Below are 25021 nucleotides of genomic sequence, written 5' to 3' on the forward strand. Positions count from 1 at the left end.
GTGGAGAAATAACAAAATAATGGTTAATGTTAATATTTATCAAAGACTTAAAAGATTGTTAAACGTATAAAAAGTTAAACATTACGATAAATGCTTTGCTACAAAGTCATTAAAAATATTCAAATTATAACATTTTCGTCTCTTAGAATCGATAAATTCAAATCTTATTACAGGCAACTTAAAAAAAAAAATAATTGCCTACATTATTTACCTACAGATAGATTATTATTACCTACATGATAGACTGACAAGATATTAATATTATTTCCAACATGAAAATATGCATTCAATTTTTTTCTAATAATAGTGCACAAAATAATAACATTTTATAAATAACATTCAAGTTAAAGGAGGTTTATTGACCTAAAGGTTTTGTAAGAATTATAAAAACAGCATTAACTGCAATACAATATAAATGTATTCGGTTAATACAAAATAAAAAGCAAAGGATTTATCAAATTAGCTGAGCTGAAATAGCACACAGTTTTAATCATCCAGTCTTTCATTTCTGTATACTTATTCTCTTCCATCTGAATGATATAATCCTCTTCCTTCTGAATGACATAATCCTCTTCCTTTTGAATGACCAATTCCTCTTCGCTCTGAAAAAGAAAACAAAATTTCATTTCAATATTAACACAAGGATTTCTTTATAATCAATAAAACATATAGTCATTGTAATATTATATAAAATTACAACTATTTTCTTGGTTAAGTTATACACGAACGATAAATGTTTTAAAATTTCCTTCATTGTTTTTGTTTAACAAGTATATGAATCAAGAATTAAGTGATTAAAAATATAAATAAATGATTAATTAAGATGCGTAATATTTCGCTTTAAATCCTAAGCTTTTACCAATTCACATAATGCATTATAAATTTATCAAAATTTGTAACAAATATTTTTACTAGTGTCCCAGTAAAGATTAGTGATTTTATTTTGACCAAAAAACCTCACCCCTTTTTCCAATTTTTGCAAAAATTTAGTACATTTTTTCCTCCCACAAGGTAGTACTGTCTGTTAAGTTTGAAGAAGTCAATGTAAAATCAGATTTTTTTATTGTTCTCATCCAAAATCAGATTAGACTAGAAATAGGCTTATTTTATATTAAATAATAATTTTTATAAATTTATATTATATGAAAAATCCAATATTTTATTTTATCCTAATCACATTAAAATAATCTGTTTCATTTCCGCTTTACAAAGGGGAGTAGTATTCCATAAGAAAAAAAGAAATACTGATAAGGAATTTGAATTAAAAAAAAAATTACCATTTTATTTAACGTTTTACTTATTTTGATTTAATTTGGACTTTCATTTTTCCAGCTGCAATTATAATATGAAGTATACAGAGAAATCAAAAAATCCGAAACCATATGTTTTTTTTTTAATTATTGCCTTAAGGTGACATTTAAATAAAAAACAAAAAAAAAATAGATTGTAAATAATCGGTAAAAAAATTTTTCTTTCAACATTCCCAGTTCCAAAAAATCTTTTTTGTCAGACAAATGTACATATGCTTGCCTGTGTATTTGGTCTTGTAATTCTGGACCCTGTTCACAAAATCCAAAATCAGATGTAAGAAAATAGTCCAGCTCACATCAAAATAAATAAAACAATAAATAAAATGGTAATTTTTTTAAAATTCAGACAGCCATGTTTCTTATCAGTATTTGTTTCTTCTTATAGAATATTTCTCCTTGTAAATTGGAAATGAAACAGATTATTTTAATACGATTAGAATAAAACAAAATATTGGATTTTTCAAGTAATATAAATATATAGAAATTATTATTTAATAATAAAATAAGCCAATTATTTCTGGTCTTTAATCTGATTTTGGAATGTTGTCTTGCTTGGAAATACTTTGGTAGAATTATTTGGGACATCATAAATTACATCTCGCCTATTAACATTTAAATACAATTTGATTTGAGTTCAGAACATAATTCAAATGAATATTTTATGATCTAGTTTATCTTTTTTATTCACTGGATGAATTCTAACGGTATAACATAAATTTTTACCAGTAGATGAAACATTGCAAACTGCATGGATAGAAGTTTCTTTAATGATAACGAAAGTATCATTAAGTTAAAATAACGCAAACTTTCTGTATGTTTTATTAGATGACATATTCTCTTAGGATGATCAATTTGATTACTCTTGTTAAAAATATAACAATTAATTTCAATTACCAAACCATATAAAAAAAATCCCATAAATTTATTTAAAATACAGTTAAAAGATTTTCTTTTACAGAAATAATATTAATTTGTCAATGAATTTTCAAAAAATAATTTAATTAGAAATTACAATTTAAAACACCCTTAACTTTTTGAATCTCTGTTTAAACGTGTACATAAATGTCTGTTTAAATAATTTCATTAATAGCTTCTGAATTGCTATTCGTTTGGAATTCCCATGTATTAACCTTAATTCAATGATTATTTCAAATAATAATTCAAAGATTATATTATAAATGATAATTCAAAGATTATTTCATGTGTTTACACTGTAAATAATCCATATGAAACGTGACCATATGTATTTTTTATTTTTAATTAATCGTGTATTCTTTCTTCCTATTTTTATTTACCTATTTCTTTGTTTTATTAATTTTAATTTGTTTATCTTGCAACGCAACTATTTTAATTATGAATCTTATAATAATGCTTTATTTTATTTAAATCAACTTCATGATTAAGGTAAATAACAATGTCTAGATATCTCTTATTTTGCTGTTTAGGAAGGATAAAAAGGACAAAAATAAGACTTGAAACGGAACGTCGTGAAACTTTAGTCATAGAAGAATTTAAGTCGCTAATTGATGAAGAAGTAAAACTCCAAGGAGTAACACAAGTTAATTCGACTGAAAAAGGAGGTAGAAACTTAAATAAGATTAAGAAAAGCTGTATATCACTGATGACAGTTTACAGCAGGAAAAAAGAAAACAGAAGTTTTAAAAGCAGGAATTAATATACGAGGGACGTTCAGTAATTAACATATTGATGTAGGGAAAAACGGTTAATTCAATGACAATAAAACACTTTGAGGGTCAAGTTAGCAATCTTGGGAACACGTTTAATTAGCTGTTTGATCATAATTAATCTAAACATAACGTCTTTTTTGATCTCAGAATGTCAGCTGTACTTGAAACATATAAACCAGAACAGCAACATTCAGTCATAAGATTTTCCTATCAAAAGGTGTGAAACTGGTGGAAATTTACTCAGGAATGTTGAAACAGTACGGTGAAACGTGTTTAAACCGCAGTAACATGTATAAGTGGGTGGAAAAGTTTAATTTGGACAGAACAAGTGCAATTAATCTCCATCGCTCTGGAAAACCAGATGGATATTTGACTACCGTACTTCAAAATTGCAGAAATGATCTTATTCGCAAAGACAGGCGAGTTAAAATTTCCCAAATTGTTAGTTTTTTGTAATAATAGTATTGGAACTGTGCATTCAATCATTCATGATGTGCTGAATTATCACAAAACATGTTCAAGATGGGTTCGAAGACAGTGGACTCAAGCCCATAAAAACACCTGGATTCGCATTTGTTCTGAGCACAAAGAATGGTTCAAGTGTAAGGTAATGACTTTCTAGATCGCATAATAACCTGTCACGAAATGTAGATACACCATTTTGAGCCCGAGTTCAAATGGCAAAGTCTTGAGTGGAAACGTCCGGATTCTCCCACAAAAAAAAATTCAAAATTCATGGGTCAACCAGTAAAGTGATGTTGACGGTCTTCTGGGACTCACAAGACCAGTTTTTTTAATATTTAGTATTAATATTTGTATATTTACTTGATCATATGTACGTATAGAAATGTGTTGAATAACAACAATTATCAGTTATTATGGTGAACTATATCCGTTCACAAAAATAAATTAATCATTAATTTTGGGTATTTACAAAGAAACATCCTGCAGAAAAGCAGGTAGTAGAATATCCCTCTAGTGTTTCTTGTGCCAGTCTGAGAGAAGATTAATAGACACTTAATGTTTTTATCTATCCAGAAAGGTAAATAATACTTTAGTGTATAGTGTTTTACATCTGTGAAATTTTGGTCACGTGTGTGACCAAAATATAGATATATGAGGATAGATATCTAATCAAACTGGCCATAGCATCTTAGAAATAAACCTATTCTATCAAATAAACCCTATTTATAACTTATAACAAAAACAGGAGAAATCTATATAAAAAAAAGAGATAAAACAGATGTAAGTAACTGCAGGGGTTTACTCTTATCTGTAATCTTCTCATAAGGACCTCATAATTGAATGGAACTGATCTTAGACAAACAACTAGAAGAATAGCAGGGAGATTCAAAAAACTAAGCTCGTATGCAAAACAAATCTGGATATATATATAAAAACTATGTAACCGCCTTTGTAGATTTCCAAAATGAATACAATACAACTGATAAAACTTACCTATTTAACATCCTTCATCATTAATAAACAACATTCCACTCAAGTATACTTATGGATTTATTTCTAATTTTTTTTTTACCTAAAGTTTTCCTTATTCTGCCAGTCTGCTATTAATATCAGTCAATGTCCATACCTTGTAATTTTTTATACTTAACAACAAAATTTTCACAAGTCTGGTATATTATGATCAGATTATTAAGTCTGGTATACTGATTATAACATAACAAGACTGGTTAATATACCTTTGATATATTAACTTGGTATTAACATACCAAGTTGGTATATTAATACCAGACTTGGTATTACCATGTCTGGTATATTAATTTATGTTAACGAATTTTTATAAATAATAGGAAGGAGAGAAATTTGTCACAAAATATTATAAGTGATGAACTAAGTTGGTGGATAATGTATTAAGACGTCTGGGTTTTTCCTAATTTGGTAATTTATTTATTGATATCTCCAGTAACTACAGACTTACACTTAACTATATTTGCTTTTTTTTATTATTTATTTATTTTCTGAATTCTGTAACATGTAATGGAGGGACGATAGAAACAGGTAAGAACAGTAGCAGAACACAAAGATTGGTATAAATAAAACTGTTAAACCACAAAAAAATGATTATTTCAACTCTGGTAATGCTATAAAAAATAAAAGAAACTGGAAGATTGTAACAGTTAAATAAAGATGTTTAAAAATCATATTTTTATAGTGGAAAAACAACAAAAAAATGTTTAATGTTATTATTTACAATATACTTAAAAGATTGTAAAGTATAAAAAATTACAAAAAGTCTGATAAATACTTTGCTATTACGTCATTAAATGTAATTAAAAATATTCACATTATAACAGTTTTAGCTATTAAAACAAACATTTAAGGGCCTTTTCTATTTCCCCCCAATGGTTTTTTTTACGTTATGTATCAGTAATTTCTCATATTTAAACTAATTGGTCATGTTTAAACATGTCTGGTTACTTAGTACAACATTGCACAATATTGCTAGACATTGGTGTTGCTGGCTGTAATCAGCCTGTGTCTAGTTATTTTGCTGTGAAGATGTTGTTGTTTTATTTATTAAGAGAAATTGATTCAAAGGAAAAAGGCCTTGAAGTTTTGCAACCGAAAAGGATTCTTCATAACCCTCAGCATTGCAAATAATGGGCATGAGATGATATTACATCTTTCTGATAAAAATGATAGATGGATGTATAGCAAAACACGCTGCAGGACTGACTGCCGATTTCAGTCTTGCAGCCAGAAAGACACTAATAGAAAAATGTTAGATTCTTATCTGTGTGAGTTTATGTGAGGACAACATCATCGGAGAAACGATTTGTTTGAGCAATTACAAGATATAAATGCTCTTTGGTCTCCCAAAATATAAAAAGTGTAATATATTTTTTTAATGACAGTGTGTAACAACAGTATTGTTATAAATTTCTTACATGTAAAACATCTAATTTTAAAATGTCAATACAAAATGAAATAACATAGTAAAAACAATTGCTTTGTTAAAAATCTATTACATCTAATTTTTAATGGCATTATGTAAATTACTAAAAAATAACAATTATTACTTTCTTAATGAGTTTAAATTGTTATTCTTAAAAAACCATTGTGGGGGAGAAACGGTAAATACCCAAATTTAATAATTAGATATTTTATGAATTCAGATCGTTTTACAGCCAACTTAAAAAAATAAGTAAAAAGTTGAAACTGTTGAGGTTGGTAAAGTAAATACAATTTTCTTTTTATGACACAGAGATTAACTTTATCAAGATATTAAAATTATCTCCTATGTGAAAAGACACATTCATATAACGTTTATCTAATTATAATAATAATATTAAAACTGAAAAAAGTTTTATCAAAAGTTTTAACTCAAAAGCGTATTAAACATTCAAATTAAAGGGGGTTTTTCTTGACGTAAAGGTTCTGTAAAAGAATTATGACAATACCACCAAGCGCTATACAAGATAAATGTGTTCATGTTATGTGAGATAAGTAAATAAAGGATTTATCAAATTATCCGAATTGAAATTTCGTGCTATTTTAATTATTCAGTTTTCATTTCTTCTGTAAATAACATATCCTCTTCCTTCTGTAAAATAAAACAAAATTTTATTTCTATATTAAGAAAGAGATAGTTCATAATGAATAAAACATTATATAGTCACATTGCATAAAATTCCCACTATTTTCTAGGTTAAGTTTATACATGAACGATAAATGCTTTAAAATTCCCTTGCTTGTTTTGTTTAACAAGTATACAGAATTAAACGAACCTACGTTTTACCAACCAACATAATACACTACAACTTATCAAAGCAAATATTATTACTAGCATCCAAATAAAGATTTGTGATTTTATTTAGGCCAAAACACACCCAGCCCTTTTTTAAATTTTTGCATAAATACCAAGTTTGAAAAAGATTGTTAAACGGGGTCCAGTTATAAGACAAAATATAGGCCATAATTCATACATACATCCATCTCACAAAAATAATTTTTTTGGAACTGGGAATGTTGAAAGACATTCTTTTTCCCGATTATTTACAATTTATTCAAATGTATTTTTTTAAGATTATTTTAATACGGTTAGGACAAAATAAAAGGTTTGATGTTTCTAGTAAAATAAATTTATAAAAATAATAAGGTTGGTAAGGTTGGCTAAGGTTGGTAAAATATATAGAATTTGATAAACTTTACCAAGCTATTAAAATTATCTTCAAAGTCAAAAGACACATTTTTAGAAAAAATAGTTTAAACACTTTTTTAATAATTATATTAATATTGAAAAAAAATAACACTTTATAAAAAAAAAAAAAAAAAAATTGAAAGGAGGTTTCTTGACCTAAAAGTTTTGTAAAAATGATATGACAATAGCATCAGTAACATCATAACTGCAGTACAAGAGAAATATATTTGTTTAATATGAGAAAGGATTTATTAAATTACCTGAGCTGAAATTGATGTTGTTTGCATCCACATATCCACATGCATGAAATTGCCAGTCTTTCATTTTTATACATGTAATATCTTTTTGATCCGTATTTTTTTATTGTATGGAGTATGATGTATATATATATATATACCATATGATAGTAAATATATATTTATATTTACTAAAAACACATGTATTTTTAATTATGATTTTACTATACATTTATCACAGGAGTTTCCTGCATTTTTCGCCACATCAACAAATCAGGATCATCAGGGAATAAAAATATTCACAATTACATTTGGTCAAGTCTTACAAAAACATGCAAGCAAATTTCCATGTTACTCGGTCTAAGTCATGACATAAGTCAATTTCCGGGTAACACTCGGAAATTTTCTGGTTTTTCTGGAATTTTTTCAGGTTTTTTCCAGAAATTTTCTGGTGTGCTTTTTGTAAATATATACTATAATATGTAATACTGTGGTGTGATGTTATTTGTTTTTTGTATGCAAGACTGATTAAATGTAGTTTGAATATTCTCATGCCTACAAATTGATGTGATGAAACATGTAGGAAATTTCTATGACAAATGTATGGTAAGATGGTAATTAAAATTATAGATTTGTTTTTAGTAAAAAATACATATTGTTTAAATGATATATCCTTTTCCTTCTGAAAAAGAAAACAAAATTTTATCTCTCTATTAAAAAAAAAAATGTTACTCCATGTATGTAATAATAATTATATGTTCATATATAAAATTCATGCTACTTTTTTTATAAACGATTATGATTAACGTTTAAAATTATCTTTATTGTTTTGTTCAATAAGTATACAGATCAAGAATTAAACAATTAAAAATATCCAACCCACTTAATACATTATAAAGTATAAAAATTTAAAAATGTCGGTTGATGCTGGTAGGATGGATTGCTGGACCAGTAACTGCAATTTATTCCCTTATTTTTTCTTTTTTTAAGTGGTATTCTTTTATGAACTAGGTTAACCTTTCTTTCCTAGCCAAATTCAGATTATACTAAAAAAGGAGATTGGACCAGTCCTCATAAAAAAAACTATAAATATCTTTAATATTTCATAAAATTTGGTTTTAAAGAAATGTAATAAGGGAAAATTATTAGAGTCAATGATCTCTAAACTTCTTCTACTGAGGTAGTGTAAATATTGCACAGTTTTACCTTGTATAACGACTTGCTATACTTAACAATTTTTGTTTTGTTTAAACTCCGGGACTACCGCTAGGTATTGTTTCAGAGGATGAGATGAATGTTTTGTAGTGTGTGAAAATTCCATGCCTGACTGGGATTCAAACCCAGGGTCCCTGATGTACTTAACAATTTGTTCAATGATATCACCACCATAAGCTTAAAAAGCTTGTGCATGGGATATGAAAATAAAATTTTTTCGGATACGAAAAATTCCATGCCTGACTGGAATTTGAACCTGGAACTTCTGGATGAAAGACCGAGATGCTAACATCCTGTCATGGAGAAAGGCTATTTATTTTTACCTAAATCAGACCTAATGAGAATTACCTTCTATGATAGTAATGATATTCAGTATACGTAAGGAAGACATAAAGAATGAGTACATAAAGAAAAAAAGAAAATGTCATTTAAAGGGCTGAATAGCACCTTCATTTTGATGGCTTCATGTCTTGATATAAAATAGTAAATTTGCAAAATTAAAGAAGGCAAGAAAGATGTAATAATACTTCTTCAAAAAGGAGTGGGGAGATACTTTATTTTTCACTTTAGTAAATCACCACTGTTATTCTTGATATTTTAGATAAAGGCTATACCATTTTTTGTAATGATTTGTGCATGAAATCGATTAGTCTACATGTTACAGCACCTAAAATACAATACATTCACTTATAAAATCAGTTCACTGAATTTGGGGAGCTTACATTTTTTCCCCAAAAAATTGAAATTTGTAGCTCCCTTCGGAAATAATTGCAAGGGAAATAATTTCCTCAGATGGGCATGCAAGAACTGAAGTAAATCTCTTTCTGTAGCACATGGTAACATGCGAGATAGCTACAGAAGAGTCTGTGGTCTATCAATGTGATAGTTGATACATTATTTTTTGTTAGTTGGCTAAGGTACTATCATAGAATGCAAATGTTTCATGATCAACAAACCACAGATAATAATAAGAGTAAGCAGGTTACACACAAGTTTTGAACCCTATAGGTTTATTTGCAGGTAAATTTACTTGAGAACTTTAGTGCTATTGTGCTAGGAGAAGCCTACATGGTGCATGCATAGTCTGATAAAATTTACATTTGGCATCATATATATAAAATTATCAATAAAAAAAGCATATTTGAAATTTTAGCATATAAATAATACCAGGTGGCACAGGGAAACAGGAAATTTTGAAAGTAGTAGTGGCAGCCCTGAGGAGCTGGTAGAAAGATGGGAATCGCATCTTTCTGTGCACAATTATCTGCCACTTTGTAATCATGGATTAATGGGTCGGTACACATTGTGCATTTGCCGTAAAGGCATTTTACAAGAATGGTGACAGTGTGACTGCTGCTCAACAGGACTTTCGATGTCATTACAATTTAGGACGTCATGGTCGTGTTCCATCTTGCTACAGTATCAAGACATGGGTTGAGAATTTCGAGGAGACAGGTTCAGCTCTAAAAAAGAAACTACTAGGAGGTCAATGATCTCAGTGAATAAGACTGTTAGTTCTTCCTTGCGGAAGATTGAATGTACTAATTTTTTGAAAAAAACTTGAAAAAGGGGTGTATTTGCCAAATTATGATTTAAAATCTTACTAAGTAGAAAAGATTAATTTAGGTCTAAAACATATATCGTTAATGGAATAAATTTCAATTACCAGTCAAACAATCCATTTTTCTCCCTGTGCATAAGTTGAAATTTTTAACTCTGATATTTTATAATGTATTATTTGGATTGGTAAAAAATTATGATTAAAAGCAAACTATTATGCAGCCTAATTATATATTTATTTATATTTTTAATCTTTCAATTCTTGATTTACATACTTTTTGAACAGAACAATAAACATAATTTTAAAACATTTATATTTTATCTATAACTTTACCAAGAAAATGGTGTGAAGTTTATTTAATATGTCTACAATTTCATATTCATTATATACATTTTTTTTCCGATAGAGAAATGAAATCTTTTCTTTTTCAGAATGAAGAGGATATGTTATTTATAGAAGAAATATACAAAAATACTGGATAATTAAAACAGCACACAATTTCAATTTGGCTAATTTTATAAATCCTTTTTTTACTTATCTCACAGTAAACAATTACATTTCTCTTGTATAGTGGCTGATGGTATTGTCATATTTCTTTTACAAAATATTTAGTTCAAGAGAAATCCTTATTAACTTGAATGATTGAATATAGATAGTTTTTTTTTGTCCATTCATTTGACATGTTTGATGCAGCTCTCAAAGATTCCCTACCTAGTGCCAGTTGTTTCATTTCAGTATACTCTGTACATTCTAGATCCTAACAATTTGTTTTACAGATTCCAAACATTGCCTGCCTACACAATTTTTCCCATCTACCTGTCCTTCTAATATCAAAGTGAATATTTCAGGATGCCTTAAGATGTGGCTTTTACGTCTGTTTCTTCTTTTAGCTATATTTTCCCAAATGCTTCTTTCTTCATCAATTTGCCGCAAAACTTCATTTGTCTCTTTATCCACCCATCTGATTTTTAACATTCTCACAATATTTCATATGCTTCTAATCTTTTCTTCTCAGGTACTCCGATCATCCAAGTTTCAATTCCATACAAAGCTTTGTTCTAAACATATACTTTCAAAAATGCTTTCTTGATGTTTAAATTTTTTTTGATGTAAGCAAATTATATATCTGACTGAAAGCTTGTGCTATCACTATCAGTCATGCCTGTGCTATTTGTCATTTCATATTGCTTCTGCTTCATCCATCTTTAGTAATTCTACTTCCCAAATATTTATCGAGGTATGTTCCTCTAGATCCGCTATGTTCAGTCTAAACAGGACTACCTCGTGTAGGATGTGTCAACCACACATAGCAGTCTTTGTTTGTAAATAATTTCTCAAACGCTAAGGCTATAAACCTTTTAGTCCCTTGATAAAGCAGTTTTTATCTTGTATTAAACACAAATATAAAAAATTGTAAAAAGAATAAATAAATAAAATTATTATAAAATAAAATAAAGGTTTGGAAGGAGTTAATTGAAGTCATTTGAGTTTATTTTATTCCTTCCTACCACATAAAACGAGATGCAGAAAACACTGTTTTTTTATTTTTATTTATGTATATATATATATATATACATATATATATAAATCAATGTTTGTTTGTCTGTTTGTTCCAACTTAACTCGAGATCTACTGGACAGATTTGTCTAAAATTTTTCACACCTACACTTTGAAGCCCTGCGGTGAACATAGGCTAATTTTTTTGGACCTCTGACATAACGAAATTTAAAACACTTTATTACTTCCTTAAAGCTTATTTAATTTAATTTTCAAAATGACTTTGATTTTCAAGAAAAAAGGGCAATCGCTTCAAGTGTGATGTCCATTTGCAAAATCCATGCTTTTCACACGGGCAACTGTATGTGGCTTGCTCGCGAGTTGGTAACCCCATGGATATTTTTGTGTACGCGCCCAAAGGAAAAACGAAAAATGTTGTGTATTTGAAAGCACTACAATAGTTAAGGAATATTTAATTGCTTTGTTATTAATGATTTTCTTAATTATAATCCTTAAGTATTATTATGGAATCAAAGTAATTCTTGATTATGTTTTTTGTAATTTTTATAAATCTCCATGAAAAGTATCCATGTAGCATTGAAAAATTTAGAATTCGTAGTCTCTAATCCATCAATTTTTCCGTATTAAGTTATTTAAATTAAAATAAAACTATAAAAGCGTTTAAATTGAGTCCCAAAGTTTTCAGTTACAAAATTTAGGTTGAAAATTTATTACAAAGTATAGCTGAGTAAAAATGAACCCTAACTAAGAAAAGTATTGTATTTATTTAAAAGCGATTCATGTAAAAAAAGTTGAAGTTATTTTTCCAGACTGTATGCAAACATTAGAAGGTGGGGGGTTTCCCCCTCAGTTAAAAAAAAATTAAAAATCACGTTGTTTTTTCCAAATTATCTACCGAAAATGTTTTCACAGTTGTTATATGTGAGTTATTTTTTGAGGGGGGTTTGGGGGGCATGGCCCCCGTGTCGGTAAATTAAAAAAAAATGGATTTTCTTTTAATTTACCGAAATCATAATAAGAGTTTGTAATGTGATCTGAATTTACAAAAATGAGATGGGTATAAAATCCATCACTCAGAATAAATAAATTAGTAAATAATCATCAAACAACAATAAAAATAAGAAGAAAAAAGAAATCTTTACAATAATTAAAATATATAAATCGCAAAAATATTAAGGTGGGAGTATAAAAACGCCACCAAAAAATAAATTAAGATTTCCAAAAAAATCTTACTTGAATAATTTTAAATGTTTTCTTTTTAGCCTCATTGTAATCTAAAGACAATAAATCAGTTTTATCTGTTAATATAATTTCCAATGTACACCACTATAGAACGTATACAATTAAGGAGAATATCACATTCTGTTGGTCAGTTGTTTCCAAGGGTTATAATGAACAACAGACTACATGACCAGATATCAGATTATATAAGTAATCCATTTATTAACCTACTGTATGACAAATGAAAATGACAAGTTCTTTCTGGCGATTAGTAACGTTCCATGAAAACCCACATGCTTAAATGTTAAGCAAATTATTGTTGATAATTATCAACCATTCATTCTGTCCAGTACCTTCAGCCATTTTCCAAACCATGTAGAGTCAAAATAAATTAAATGATCCAAAGTCAGTTAGGTGACTTTAGTAATTACACAGTAATTCTTCTTTAGTAATTGCATAACCTTGTTCGTTTTGAGAAAAACATTTTGTTAATTTTCCTGCTACACTATCTCATACTATATTACAATTTCAAAATACAAGTTTTCTTTTTGTTGAATTAAGTAACAAATTATTAGTTGAAGATTAGTTAAATCCTTTAAATGTTCTATTCACATTGTGAAAAATAAAATATTTGATAAACCTTCAAGGGATATAGTCTGAAAATGGTGGCATTTATTTATCCATGTATTACCGTTTTCTAAACCTTCTTGATAAGCGCGTATTAAAATACTTTTTAATAAATAAATAAATATATATATTAAAAAAATAAATAAATCTGAAAAATTAAAAAAAAAAGTTAAATGTAAAAAGTAAAAATAAATTAACAAAAATAAAAATAAATAAAAAACTTAATTCAGTTTTATTACAAAAAAAAACAAAAAAACAGAAAACAAAAACAAATGCAAATAAAAAAATTTAACAACTGCACAATTAAACATAAAAATACTGAAAGCTTACAATATTATTATAGTATTCTATGACATTATTGATATACAAGAAAAAGAAAATTGTAAAATATAAATACTAAATTATAATTAATAAATAACATTAACAAATATTTTTGACTATAAATTTTTATAAATATATATATACACAGTAATTATATTGTGGTTGAGGAAAAGGTTTTTTCATATTCTTCCTGTGGATGATGGCTTTATGATTGGATAACTCTTATAATATTAATTAGATCTGACAAAACTTGCATGCTTTTGAAAGGTGGCGTACCTTTGAGTATTTTTAAAAAGGTTATAGTTATATTTCTTAATTTATTTATAAATTATGCATCTTTTAAGTTCTATCTTAAAAATGAGTGAAAATAAAGAAAAAAATTGATAAATTTTGAAATTTTATTACAAAAAAAAAGGAAGAATGTGACTTGTGATATTAGAAAAAAATTATGATGTTCATGGGTTTAGTGATGTGTTATGTGGCACAAAACTGGTTCAATCATTCTCAATCTGGAGATTCTGATATAAATGATATTGTTCTGTTCAACTAATGATAGAAAAAGTTAATGAAATTATGGAAAAAATTGAGTAAGTCTGGCCTGTTATCATAAACAATATCAGTAATGAACTAATTATTATTGAACACAAAACCGTTTTAAACTTCAAATAAGGCTGGTTATAAAAATAATTGATGTTAGGATGCCACATTATGTTACAATGAAATATTTAATGGATCGAATTTTCCATTTGCAAATCGTTGCTAAAATGGAACGATATAGAACCGTTTTTTAAATTGCTCATTACAGGTAATGAAAAATGGATGATGTACAATAATGTAAGGAATAGATAAAGGCTGAAGCAAAGTGAAGCTCTGTAAAGTAGAAAAAGCCAGGATTGAAGCTAAGAAAAGTGATCTTGTGAGTGTGGTGAAAACGGAAAGGAAATGTTCACTATGAGCTGCTGCAACGCAGTTAAACGATTGATTTTAACAACTGCTGTCAACAACTTTAAAAATTATGTCAAGCAATTGAGATAAAGCGACCAGAATTGATCGACAGTAAGCATGTCATCTAGCATTACAACGCTAGAGCCCACCCATACAAATTTGATGACCTGTCAAAAATTGAAAGAGGATGGCCAGGTGGTTTTGATGCATCCATTGTATAGTCCTGATCTTACATAGTCAGACTACCATTTGTTTCTGGATTTGGATAACACTCTTCAAGGTATAAAGCTGGCTTCAAAAGAGACCAGTGAAAATCATTTATCACAATTTTACATCCAGAAAACTCAGAAGTTATATAACGACAGGATTATGATTTTTATGTCAAAAATGGAAAAAGGTTCCAATCAATATGGAACATATCTGGTTTAATAAACTTTACTTGAAATATAAAAAAAAAAATCTTGTCTTACTTTTGCATTAAATGATGAAGAAACCTTTTCTCCTACCTTTTATTTTTATTGAAAATACAGTAGAAAAATACTTTACAATTATTTAAAAGATAAATGAAATCTTAACAATGTTTGAAAATGAGGAAGTATGAAAATGAATTTAAGAGATAAGACTGATAGAAACATCTAAAATAAAAAAATTTAAATCTATACCAAAATATAAAGAGGAAGAGGGTTTTTATTTGTTTGGAATAAACAAAAAAACTACTTTTTATCAATCGGAACAAAATTTTTACCTATATTTCTTGACATAACATACATATATATTTATATACAAAGATTACAAATAAGTTCTCATATTCTATAGTTCATATTTATTGTGATCTCAATATGCTACATCACACTTCCCGATTATAGATTTTCATTCATTCATCCAGACCACACCTGAATGCATCTAGTTTAAATCAACATGGTTGTACTGTACTTTTTACTTCAGCATGACTTGGAACAAGTGGTTTTATTCAAGTCACTTTAGCTATTAGATTTATATGCCACCCCCCGAAAGGAACAGAGCCCCTAAATTGGTTTTTGGCAAGATACTCAAATGGGTGAAAGAAAAACTGATATGGTAGGATAACTGTCTGAATATGAGCGATGACCATTTGGAGAAGTAATGTAGACATACAGGTAACTAATATGCTTATATGCATAATCAAATTTTCTACAGCCGTCACATCTTAAGGCACCCAGAGTTAGTTAATTAGATCAAATAAGGAAATATACATGATAAAAATCAAAAGAAAATAAAAAAAAAAAAAATATAGTGCAAAGATAAGATAATTGACGATATAAAATGTAGTAAATAATTTGAGATAAAAAGATAACAAAGCTGAACAACAGAAAGCAATAGAAAAAGTGCACAAACCTTTTAATTCAAACTATTTTTTTTTTTTGGAAAATACAAATTTTGATTATCTAAATCAAATCTCTTTTATAGAATAAAGGAGTTTGTTATATTACTGCATTTCATAAATAAATAAATAAAAAATACTGTTATATGAATTTATAATTTATGATATCTATTAACACAAACAATACCTACATAAATAAATAAATAACTGGTAACTTACAAATAATTATTCACACCAACATTTCATTCACCCTAATAAGCAGAATTAAAAATTACAGTATAATCATAAAATAAATAATACAAGAGTTATAATTTAATACTGAATTCATTATTTTATGATAAAACTATAAGAGATAATAGAGAAAAATAATAATGTTATAATATCTACCACAAAATCTTATATTAATTAAAAAGAAATAAATAAATAAAATAAAAAATTAAAAAAACTCATACATGTTAAATTCTTCCTATAAATTAATCATAAGTTATTTCGCAACAATTTTCTCTCTACAAATAAATCTATTGATTTAACAAATCTGTTTAAAAATATATAATATTCCTTAATTAATGTAACTAAGACATGATTTAACATGGTAACACATCTACAGACTAATAAAATGACTGATCAAAGTAAAATAGCATTAAAAATAATTTTCTAAAATTAATATATATGTATAGTGAAATGAAATGAGTAATAATAAAGGGAAATTTTATTTTAAATATGTAATGAATAAATAAATTGATGATGCAATATCAGATGAGTATTATGGCTGGAGATATTAAGATCTTTCTAATTAAAATCGAACTTCTATTTTATATAATAGCATACTAAATCCTAAACTTCATATTTTTAAAGTTAATCTACTTTGAAATACTCGTCAATACAGTTTATTAACAATAATAAATAATCATAAATATTAACAAAATGAAAAATGAATTGTTTATTTTTAATCTAAATTAAATTCTGATTTTATGAGATATTTATGAAGATGCATGAAATAAATACAAGTATAAAATAACTTATAAAACAAACTAGAAAAATAAAAAAACAAATAACTGATAATTTTTATTATTATTCTAAATTTCTCTCATTCATAAACATTTTCTCAACTATCAAATACCTTTCCAACAATATTTAACATTGGTAATCGTAGTTTTAGTTCCGTTTATTTTAAACTTCTGACGTACTCTAAAACGCTTAATACAAGTGTCAATAAAAGAGAAAAGAAAAACAATTAATAATCTTTTGAAAAACATAAATTAAAATTATAATTGTGATCTCAAAAAATATACAGCAAAACGTTTTATCCAAATTTTATTGTGTATAATCGAATAATAATAACATGTAATTTTAATTGTATCCATAATTCAGTATCGTAAGTTATAGTACAAAATTAAAGAAACAGACATTTAAATATTTAATAAAACATTAAATAAAAATAAACTCAAGAAGGCAAAAATAATTTATAAATATTTATTCTTATTTTGAAGCGCCTCAATGAAAAACACTTATGAACCTTAAATTTTGGAGCTATTTAAAAAACTCTTTTTCAAAATACAAATAAGTTGAATATTTTTTTTTTTGCCTTTACATTATTCACTAATAACAAACCAGATAAAAGTATACCATTTTTGCATTATAACCCCTACTATAATCATGTTGCTTCCACGTGTTTAAAAATGGAAATTACTCCAAGGAAGCACGGAACAATTACTACTCTTAAAGATCACACTTCTATGAAGGTGAGAGATATCGACTCTGCAGTTGATATGCTAAATCAAGTGTACCAAAACTTCTGACAACAATCAAAAAATTTGATCATCGTCTCTAAAAAGTAGAGGAAAATTTGGGCACAAATGAAAAACTACTTCAAGAACTGATAAAATTCTAATAAGTAATAAAATTAATCCAAGGAAAACAAGCTCAGACATTAAAAGAGATTTATTAACAACCACTTTTTATGTTAGTGGTTCAACTGTATGAAATAAGACTTCTGGAAGCTGGCTGGAAGGCAAGAAGACCAATGAAAACATAATTTTTAATTCCTAAAATGAAGAAGAAACATTTAGCATAGTCCCAAAAATATAAATCATGGACTGCTGAGGAAGAAGGTAATTTTTAGAGATGAAACTCATTTATTCGTGCAGTGTTACAAAGCAAATATCGTGAGACAAGGAAAAACAAATCTTTGAGACCTAAGCACGTCGAATAAACTGTGAAACATCCTCTGAAATAGATATTTTGGGGTTTTTACACGTCAAATGGCACTGGAACCTTAGTTCCTGTTCAAGATATGATTAATTCAACAGAGAACATAGAAATATTATTTTTGAAATAGGATTGTTCCATTAATGCAACAATTTTGATGGGATATTTCAATATGACTTGGTTCCTTGTCATAATTCAAACTCAGTCAAGACTTTCATGCTGGAAAATCAAATTAATGTGCTTGATCGACAATTCAGCACAATTAAATCTCACTGAGAACTTGTAGAATATTTTGAAGAGATGTTTTGGTAATATGAACTGTATGACAAAAGAACACATGATAACTAATGCTACAAAAGCATGGTTTCACAGTCATCAAATCAAGAATAAGTGCAAAAATCTAGTGGAGTCAAAACGTTTTCAAGAGGTCATTTCTGCTAAAGGAGGTACATACTAATACATATATTTATTAGTGTATATAAAGGCAAAGAATGAATAAAAGCATAGTTTTTTGTTTTTTTTTTTTTACTTTGTCTCAATTAATTTACACAGTAAAGTATTCCAGCCAATGAAAAATAATGACTTTACACTTCCATAGCCATTTTTAATAAATTACATAATGACGTAAAACACTTTCGAACTAAGGAAAATTATATAAAAAGATTTTCTTTTACAAATATGACTCTTGATAAATTTTCAAACACTAATTAAATAACCTTAATTTTTTTCTATATATATTTAATGTGTATTTAAACACACGTTCAAATATGTTTCAAACAATATATTTAAAACTGTTCTATTATTCTATTTTATTAACAATATTCATATAGTTTCATAACTATTATACTGTAAAAGTATATTAATTTGTATTAATGTGGAGCTAAAAATCTTCTCATTTTTATTTATTAATTTTTTTATAATACAATAGTATACTGTTCAGTGTTATTTTCCTTAAACCTCAAAAGTAAATGTAGCATATTTTTTTTTATTCCTTATACCATTTATGTAACCAATAACTGAGCCCATCCTTATCTGAACAAAGTATTATACAATATAATATTCTGATCTGAATACAGTATTTTATATATTTGTTTGTAATATATTAACTTAAATAATAAAAAAAAAAAAACATTTTTTTGATGCCCAAAATTTCACTTGAAAAGAAATTTTACAGTTATTGAGTTTTACATCCTAGCTACATCTGATTGTGAAAAGTCATCAATAATAATCATATTCCACCAACCTCCATGGCGGAGAGATATCATATCTATCCTTCATCCAGAAGATTTTGGGTTCATATTTCAGTCCTATCTGGAATTTTTGATACACTATAAAATTCATCTTTTATAAAATGATTATAAATTAGGTGTAAGCCAGCTAGCTGTTCATTTAAGAATAAATATATAAATTAATAAATAATAAAACTAAACAAATCACATGTGCTAAAGAATGTAAATAAATAAAAGATTACAAGTTTTGATTTTACTGTTTAATAAATAATTTTTTTCTAGTTCTTGAAATATATTTGAAATGAATTAGATTTATTAATTTTAAAAAAATATTAAGTTATATTGTTTCTAAGAATTTGTTTAAAAATTTCATAATGTATTTTAGTTATTTTAAATTTAAATCGTATTCAATATTTCAGTTAAACTTAAACAATTTTACCGTAATAAAATAAAATTAAAAATAAAGAAATATTGAAAAAACTTTTATTAAAGACAAAAATCAATAAATTAAGAATAGAAATTTACAAAAAAAAAAATTGTTCATCCATTTTCTTCCCATAATTTAAGGTAATTATCTAAAACTTGCTGAAACCAAAATCTTTTATTATAATCTTTAAAAGCAAATTCTAAAGTTCTCATATCAACATGTAATAAAGCATTATTACCCATTAAATGATCCATTTCTGTTGATATTTCCGGATTAATATGTAATTTAATTAAACTCGGATAAGAAAAAATTGACATCTGTAATAAAAAATTATTATTAGCCCACGATTCAAGAACTGGACTCTCACTCGCTACCATAATATTACCGACGTGTTCTGAATACCAAGGCGAGAAAAATTTTATAAAATCTTCCGACGATAAATTATCTGTACCATAGATTTTAATTTTTTGTTGTAAGGCTAAAAATGTTGGCGATGAATAAACGAAGACCTGAAATCATAAAAATAATTTATCAAATTTTCTGTAAATTTAACAATAATTTATAATTATCAAGTTTAGTGAACCACGAAAAATAAACTGAAAAACTAATTCATTTATTTTTTTTTATTTTTTTTACGACTACATCATCATTAATAAAAATTTCTTAATTAGTAAAATATTTTATTGTAAAACAATTGTCAACCATAAGACCTGTTCTAATCAAGGCCAGGAGAACAATACATAATACAAAATTTATTAAATGAGTTATTTCATCAGTTCTACACACTTAAATCATGGACTTCGTATTCAACTGTTATTATATACAGGAAGGGATTGATGGGAGGAAGCGATTGATAGATTATACAAACTGGTGTGTAATATTTATGAAAAAGGGGAATTTCCGTCAGACTTCAAAAAAAGTGTTATAGTAATGATACCAATGAAAGCAGGAGCAGATAAATGTGAAGAATACAGAACAATTAGTTTAACTAGTCACGCATCAAAAATCTTAACTAGAATTCTATACAGAAGAATTGAGAGGAGAGTGGAGGAAGTGTTAGGAGAAGACCAATTTGGTTTCAGGAAAAGTATAGGGACAAGGGAAGCAATTTTAGGCCTCAGATTAATAGTAGAAGGAAGATTAAAGAAAAACAAACCGACATACTTGGCGTTTATAGACCTAGAAAAGGCATTCGATAACGTAGACTGGAATAAAATGTTCAGCATTTTAAAAAAACTAGGGTTCAAATACAGAGATAGAAGAACAATTGCTAACATGTACAGGAACCAAACAGCAACAGTAATAATTGAAGAACATAAGAAAGAAGCCGTAATAAGAAAGGGAGTCCAACAAAGATGTTCCCTATCTCCGTTACTTTTTAATCTTTACATAGAACTAGCAGTTAATGATGTTAAAGAACAATTTAGATTCGGAGTAACAGTACAAGGTGAAAAGATAAAGATGCTACGATTTGCTGATGATATAGTAATTCTAGCCGAGAGTAAAAAGGATTTGGAAGAAACAATGAACGGCATAGATGAAGTCCTACGCAAGAACTATCGCATGAAAATAAACAAGAACAAAACAAAAGTAATGAAATGTAGTAGAAATAACAAAGATGGACCACTGAATGTGAAAATAGGAGGAGAAAAGATTATGGAGGTAGAAGAATTTTGTTATTTGGGAAGTAGAATTACTAAAGATGGACTAAGCAGGAGCGATATAAAATGCCGAATAGCACAAGCTAAACGAGCCTTCAGTAAGAAATATAATTTCTTTACATCAAAAATTAATTTAAATGTCCGGAAAAGATTTTTAAAAGTGTATGTTTGGAGTGTCGCTTTATATGGAAGTGAAACTTGTACGATCGGAGTATCTGAGAAGAAAAGATTAGAAGCTTTTGAAATGTGGTGCTATAGGAGAATGTTAAAAATCAGATGGGTGGATAAAGTGACAAATGTAGAGGTATTGCGGCAAATAGATGAAGAAAGAAGCATTTGGAAAAATATAGTTAAAAGAAGAGACGGACTTATAGGCCACATACTAAGGCATCCTGGAATAGTCGCTTTAATATTGGAAGGACAGGTAGAAGGGAAAAATTGTGTAGGCAGGCCACGTTTGGAATATGTAAAACAAATTGTTAGGGAATCTTGGAGAGTTGCATCAAACCAGTCAAATGACTGAAGACAAAAAAAAAATTATATACAATGTAATATGTAGTCTTAGATGATTTAATGTTGGCTTATATTATAGTTATTATCTTTCAGTTAACTTATTTATGAATAAATAAATTAATTATGCAATTTATAATTAAAAAATCAACACAATAAAATATCTAATACATGTTAATAATAGCTAAACAACCAGACATGTAACAAAAAAAAAAGAATGTTATAATAATAATATACATCTAACATTTATAACAAAATTGCTCATGTTTTCAAAAGGAAATAAGTTAAGCTTTCAAAACCACACACAAAAATATATAAGATCAGACAACATAAAAAAGTACAAACAGATAAAAATAGCAATGTGGTAGTATAAAAATGAAAACTGTAGTGATTGTTATGTATATTCACCAACACATTCCGAGAACAAAAACAAGACCTATACCACAATTGCTTTCTTAAAAATTATTTTTTTTTATCACTTACTGCTTTTATTTATTATCTTTAATAATTACTTTTAGCAGAGTTATCCATTTCACCACGATGTTTTATTATGTAATTTAATTAAAAACTATATCAAAATTACAAAGGTACTAACAAGTATATTTACTATGTCAGTGAGTGACCTTTTTAATTTAATTCCAAATAAAATGTTCTGATGAAGCAGAGATCTCTGAAAAAGTATTAAATATAAAAGAGAACAATAAAGTAATGAGTGGAAAAATTAATTATCTTTTTATTAAAAAAAAATTATATTTTCCTGTTACCATGCAATAGCTAAACTAGATATATATGTTTATTATTTCATCTATCATAGAACAAAATTAACTAATCAGCTGTTATATACAACCAGTTGGTTAATAATAATTATTACTTTGGCACCATATTTGAAAATATAAAACATAAAACAATTATTGAATACTGTAATTTAAATTAATTATTTACCTAATCCAATCACTGTATTCAAATTTCTCTTGTTCATTGATTATAAATCCATTGCTTTTTTTTACAAGTGTAATGGATTTAAATCTATTGCCACTGATTTTTAATATTTGCATGTTTTATATACGTAAAAATGTTTTCCCTGATGTAAACATCATAATTAAAAATTATTTAAATAAACATTTGTATATGTTTCTAAAAGAACTTTCGTTTTGTCATTCCTATGTAGAATGGATTTTACACCATTTTGTGCTATTCTCTGCAATATTAAAATAAATGTTTTCTGTGTAATACGCTGGTGGCAAGTTTACAGGCTGTTCTTTTTTGCTGAAGCAAACGTAACAGAAGTTGCTTATTTGGATGTACATGGCTCTTTCCTCGACTGTAAAATGGATCAAAAGATTCTATTTGACAACAAGATGATGCACCTTCTTACTGGCAGAGGAACTGTATACAGGATCGGTTGGATGATATTCTCTCAGACTGCTGGATTGATCAGCATTAACTCGAGATGATGGAACTTGTTTGTGGTGGCCTCCAAAGTCACTCGATCTGATCCCATGTAATTTTTTCCTTTGGGGTTTTATAAAGGATCTTGTGTATGTGCTTCTGCTACCTTCTGAGATTTGAGACACAGGATTGAAGTGTATGTCACATCCATTACTCCAAACATGCTTGTTAAAGAATGCAACAAATTCTCTTATCGGCTGGATATGTGCCATGTGATGAAAGGTACATTGAACACTTGTAGGGAAAAACAGTAAGAGTTACTCTTTCATTTCATTTATAATGACAAAATTAAGAGATACTAAATAGGTTTAGTACTTCGATATTCTTTTCTGTACACCATGGACGAGGGTTACATTTTTTCAGGTCCAATCGGTCACGAAATTAAAACCACAGTGAAATTAAAAAATTTTTTATTTGTAACAACTACTTACATAGTTATGCTATTTCTCTACATAGTCGCCACTCCGATTTAGATATTTGTGGTAGCGTGGTACCAACTTTCCAATACCCTCGTCATAGAACGGAGCTCCCTGTGTTTTCAGCCATTTTTCTACGCTGGTCTGCAGCTCAATGTCTGTGCCAAAATATTGTCCTCCTAGTCAGCGTTTCATGTGAGCAAAGAGGTGAAAAGTCGGATGGAGCCAAGTCCGGGCTGTATGGTGGGTTATCAAACACTTCCCGATGAAAACGCTGCAGGAGCTTCATTGTTACAGCTGCAGTGTGCGGCCGAGCATTGTCATGGAGAAAGTCAATGCCTGATGACAACATTCCTCTCCACTTATTCTAAATTGCCCTTCATAGACGTTGAATAGTCACGTAGTATGAGGCTGCAGAGATGGTCATGCCACATTCCATGAATTCCACCAAGAGAACTTCAATCTGGTCCAAGAACACAGCAGCCATACACTTTCTGTTGGAAAAGGTTCGCTTGAACTTCTTTGGTTTACCGGGAGAATGAGAATGCATCCATTGTATGGATTGTTCTTTTGTTTCTTCAGTTTCGAAATGGACCCATGTCTCGTCCCCTGTAACATTTTGTTCAAAAAATCTTTCCTTCACTGTGGTAGCGCTGGAGAAACGTTAGGGAGGCGTCCATTTTCATTGTTTTATGATGGTCAGACAGCATCTTGGGAACCCATCTCGCACATAATTTGCGGTACTGAAGTCTCTCACTTGCAATGGTGTAGAGAGTTGACCTTGAAATTTCAGGAAACAAATCACTCAATACAGAAACTGTGAACCGACAATTTTCTCCAATTGCCTCATCCACTCGCTCAACAAGATCATTGGTTGACACTCGCTTCCTTCCCTGACCTGCATCATGAACATCTGCACGTCCTGCTTTAAAGTTCCTGCACCATTGTCGCACTTTG

General features: G+C 28.0%; 1 protein-coding gene across 2 annotated transcripts in view; it reads right to left on the reverse strand.

Annotated features, from left to right (window-relative positions):
* Positions 1-314: 314 nt before the first annotated feature.
* LOC142332159 (torso-like protein) overlaps positions 315-25021 on the reverse strand; it is a 98545-nt gene continuing 73838 nt past the window's right edge. The window contains exons 5-6 of one of the 2 annotated variants that reach the window (XM_075378431.1): positions 20267-20537; positions 315-602 (exon numbers count right to left, since the gene is read on the reverse strand). In XM_075378431.1, coding sequence (XP_075234546.1) covers positions 517-602; positions 20267-20537 — 357 coding nt within the window. In that variant the 3' untranslated portion in view covers positions 315-516. Of the gene's footprint in view, positions 603-20141; positions 20538-25021 lie in introns of those variants that run through there. The other variant, XM_075378430.1, reaches the window with a different exon arrangement.

The sequence above is a fragment of the Lycorma delicatula genome, chromosome 11, assembly GCF_047948215.1.
Source record: "Lycorma delicatula isolate Av1 chromosome 11, ASM4794821v1, whole genome shotgun sequence".
NCBI lineage: Eukaryota > Metazoa > Arthropoda > Insecta > Hemiptera > Fulgoridae > Lycorma > Lycorma delicatula.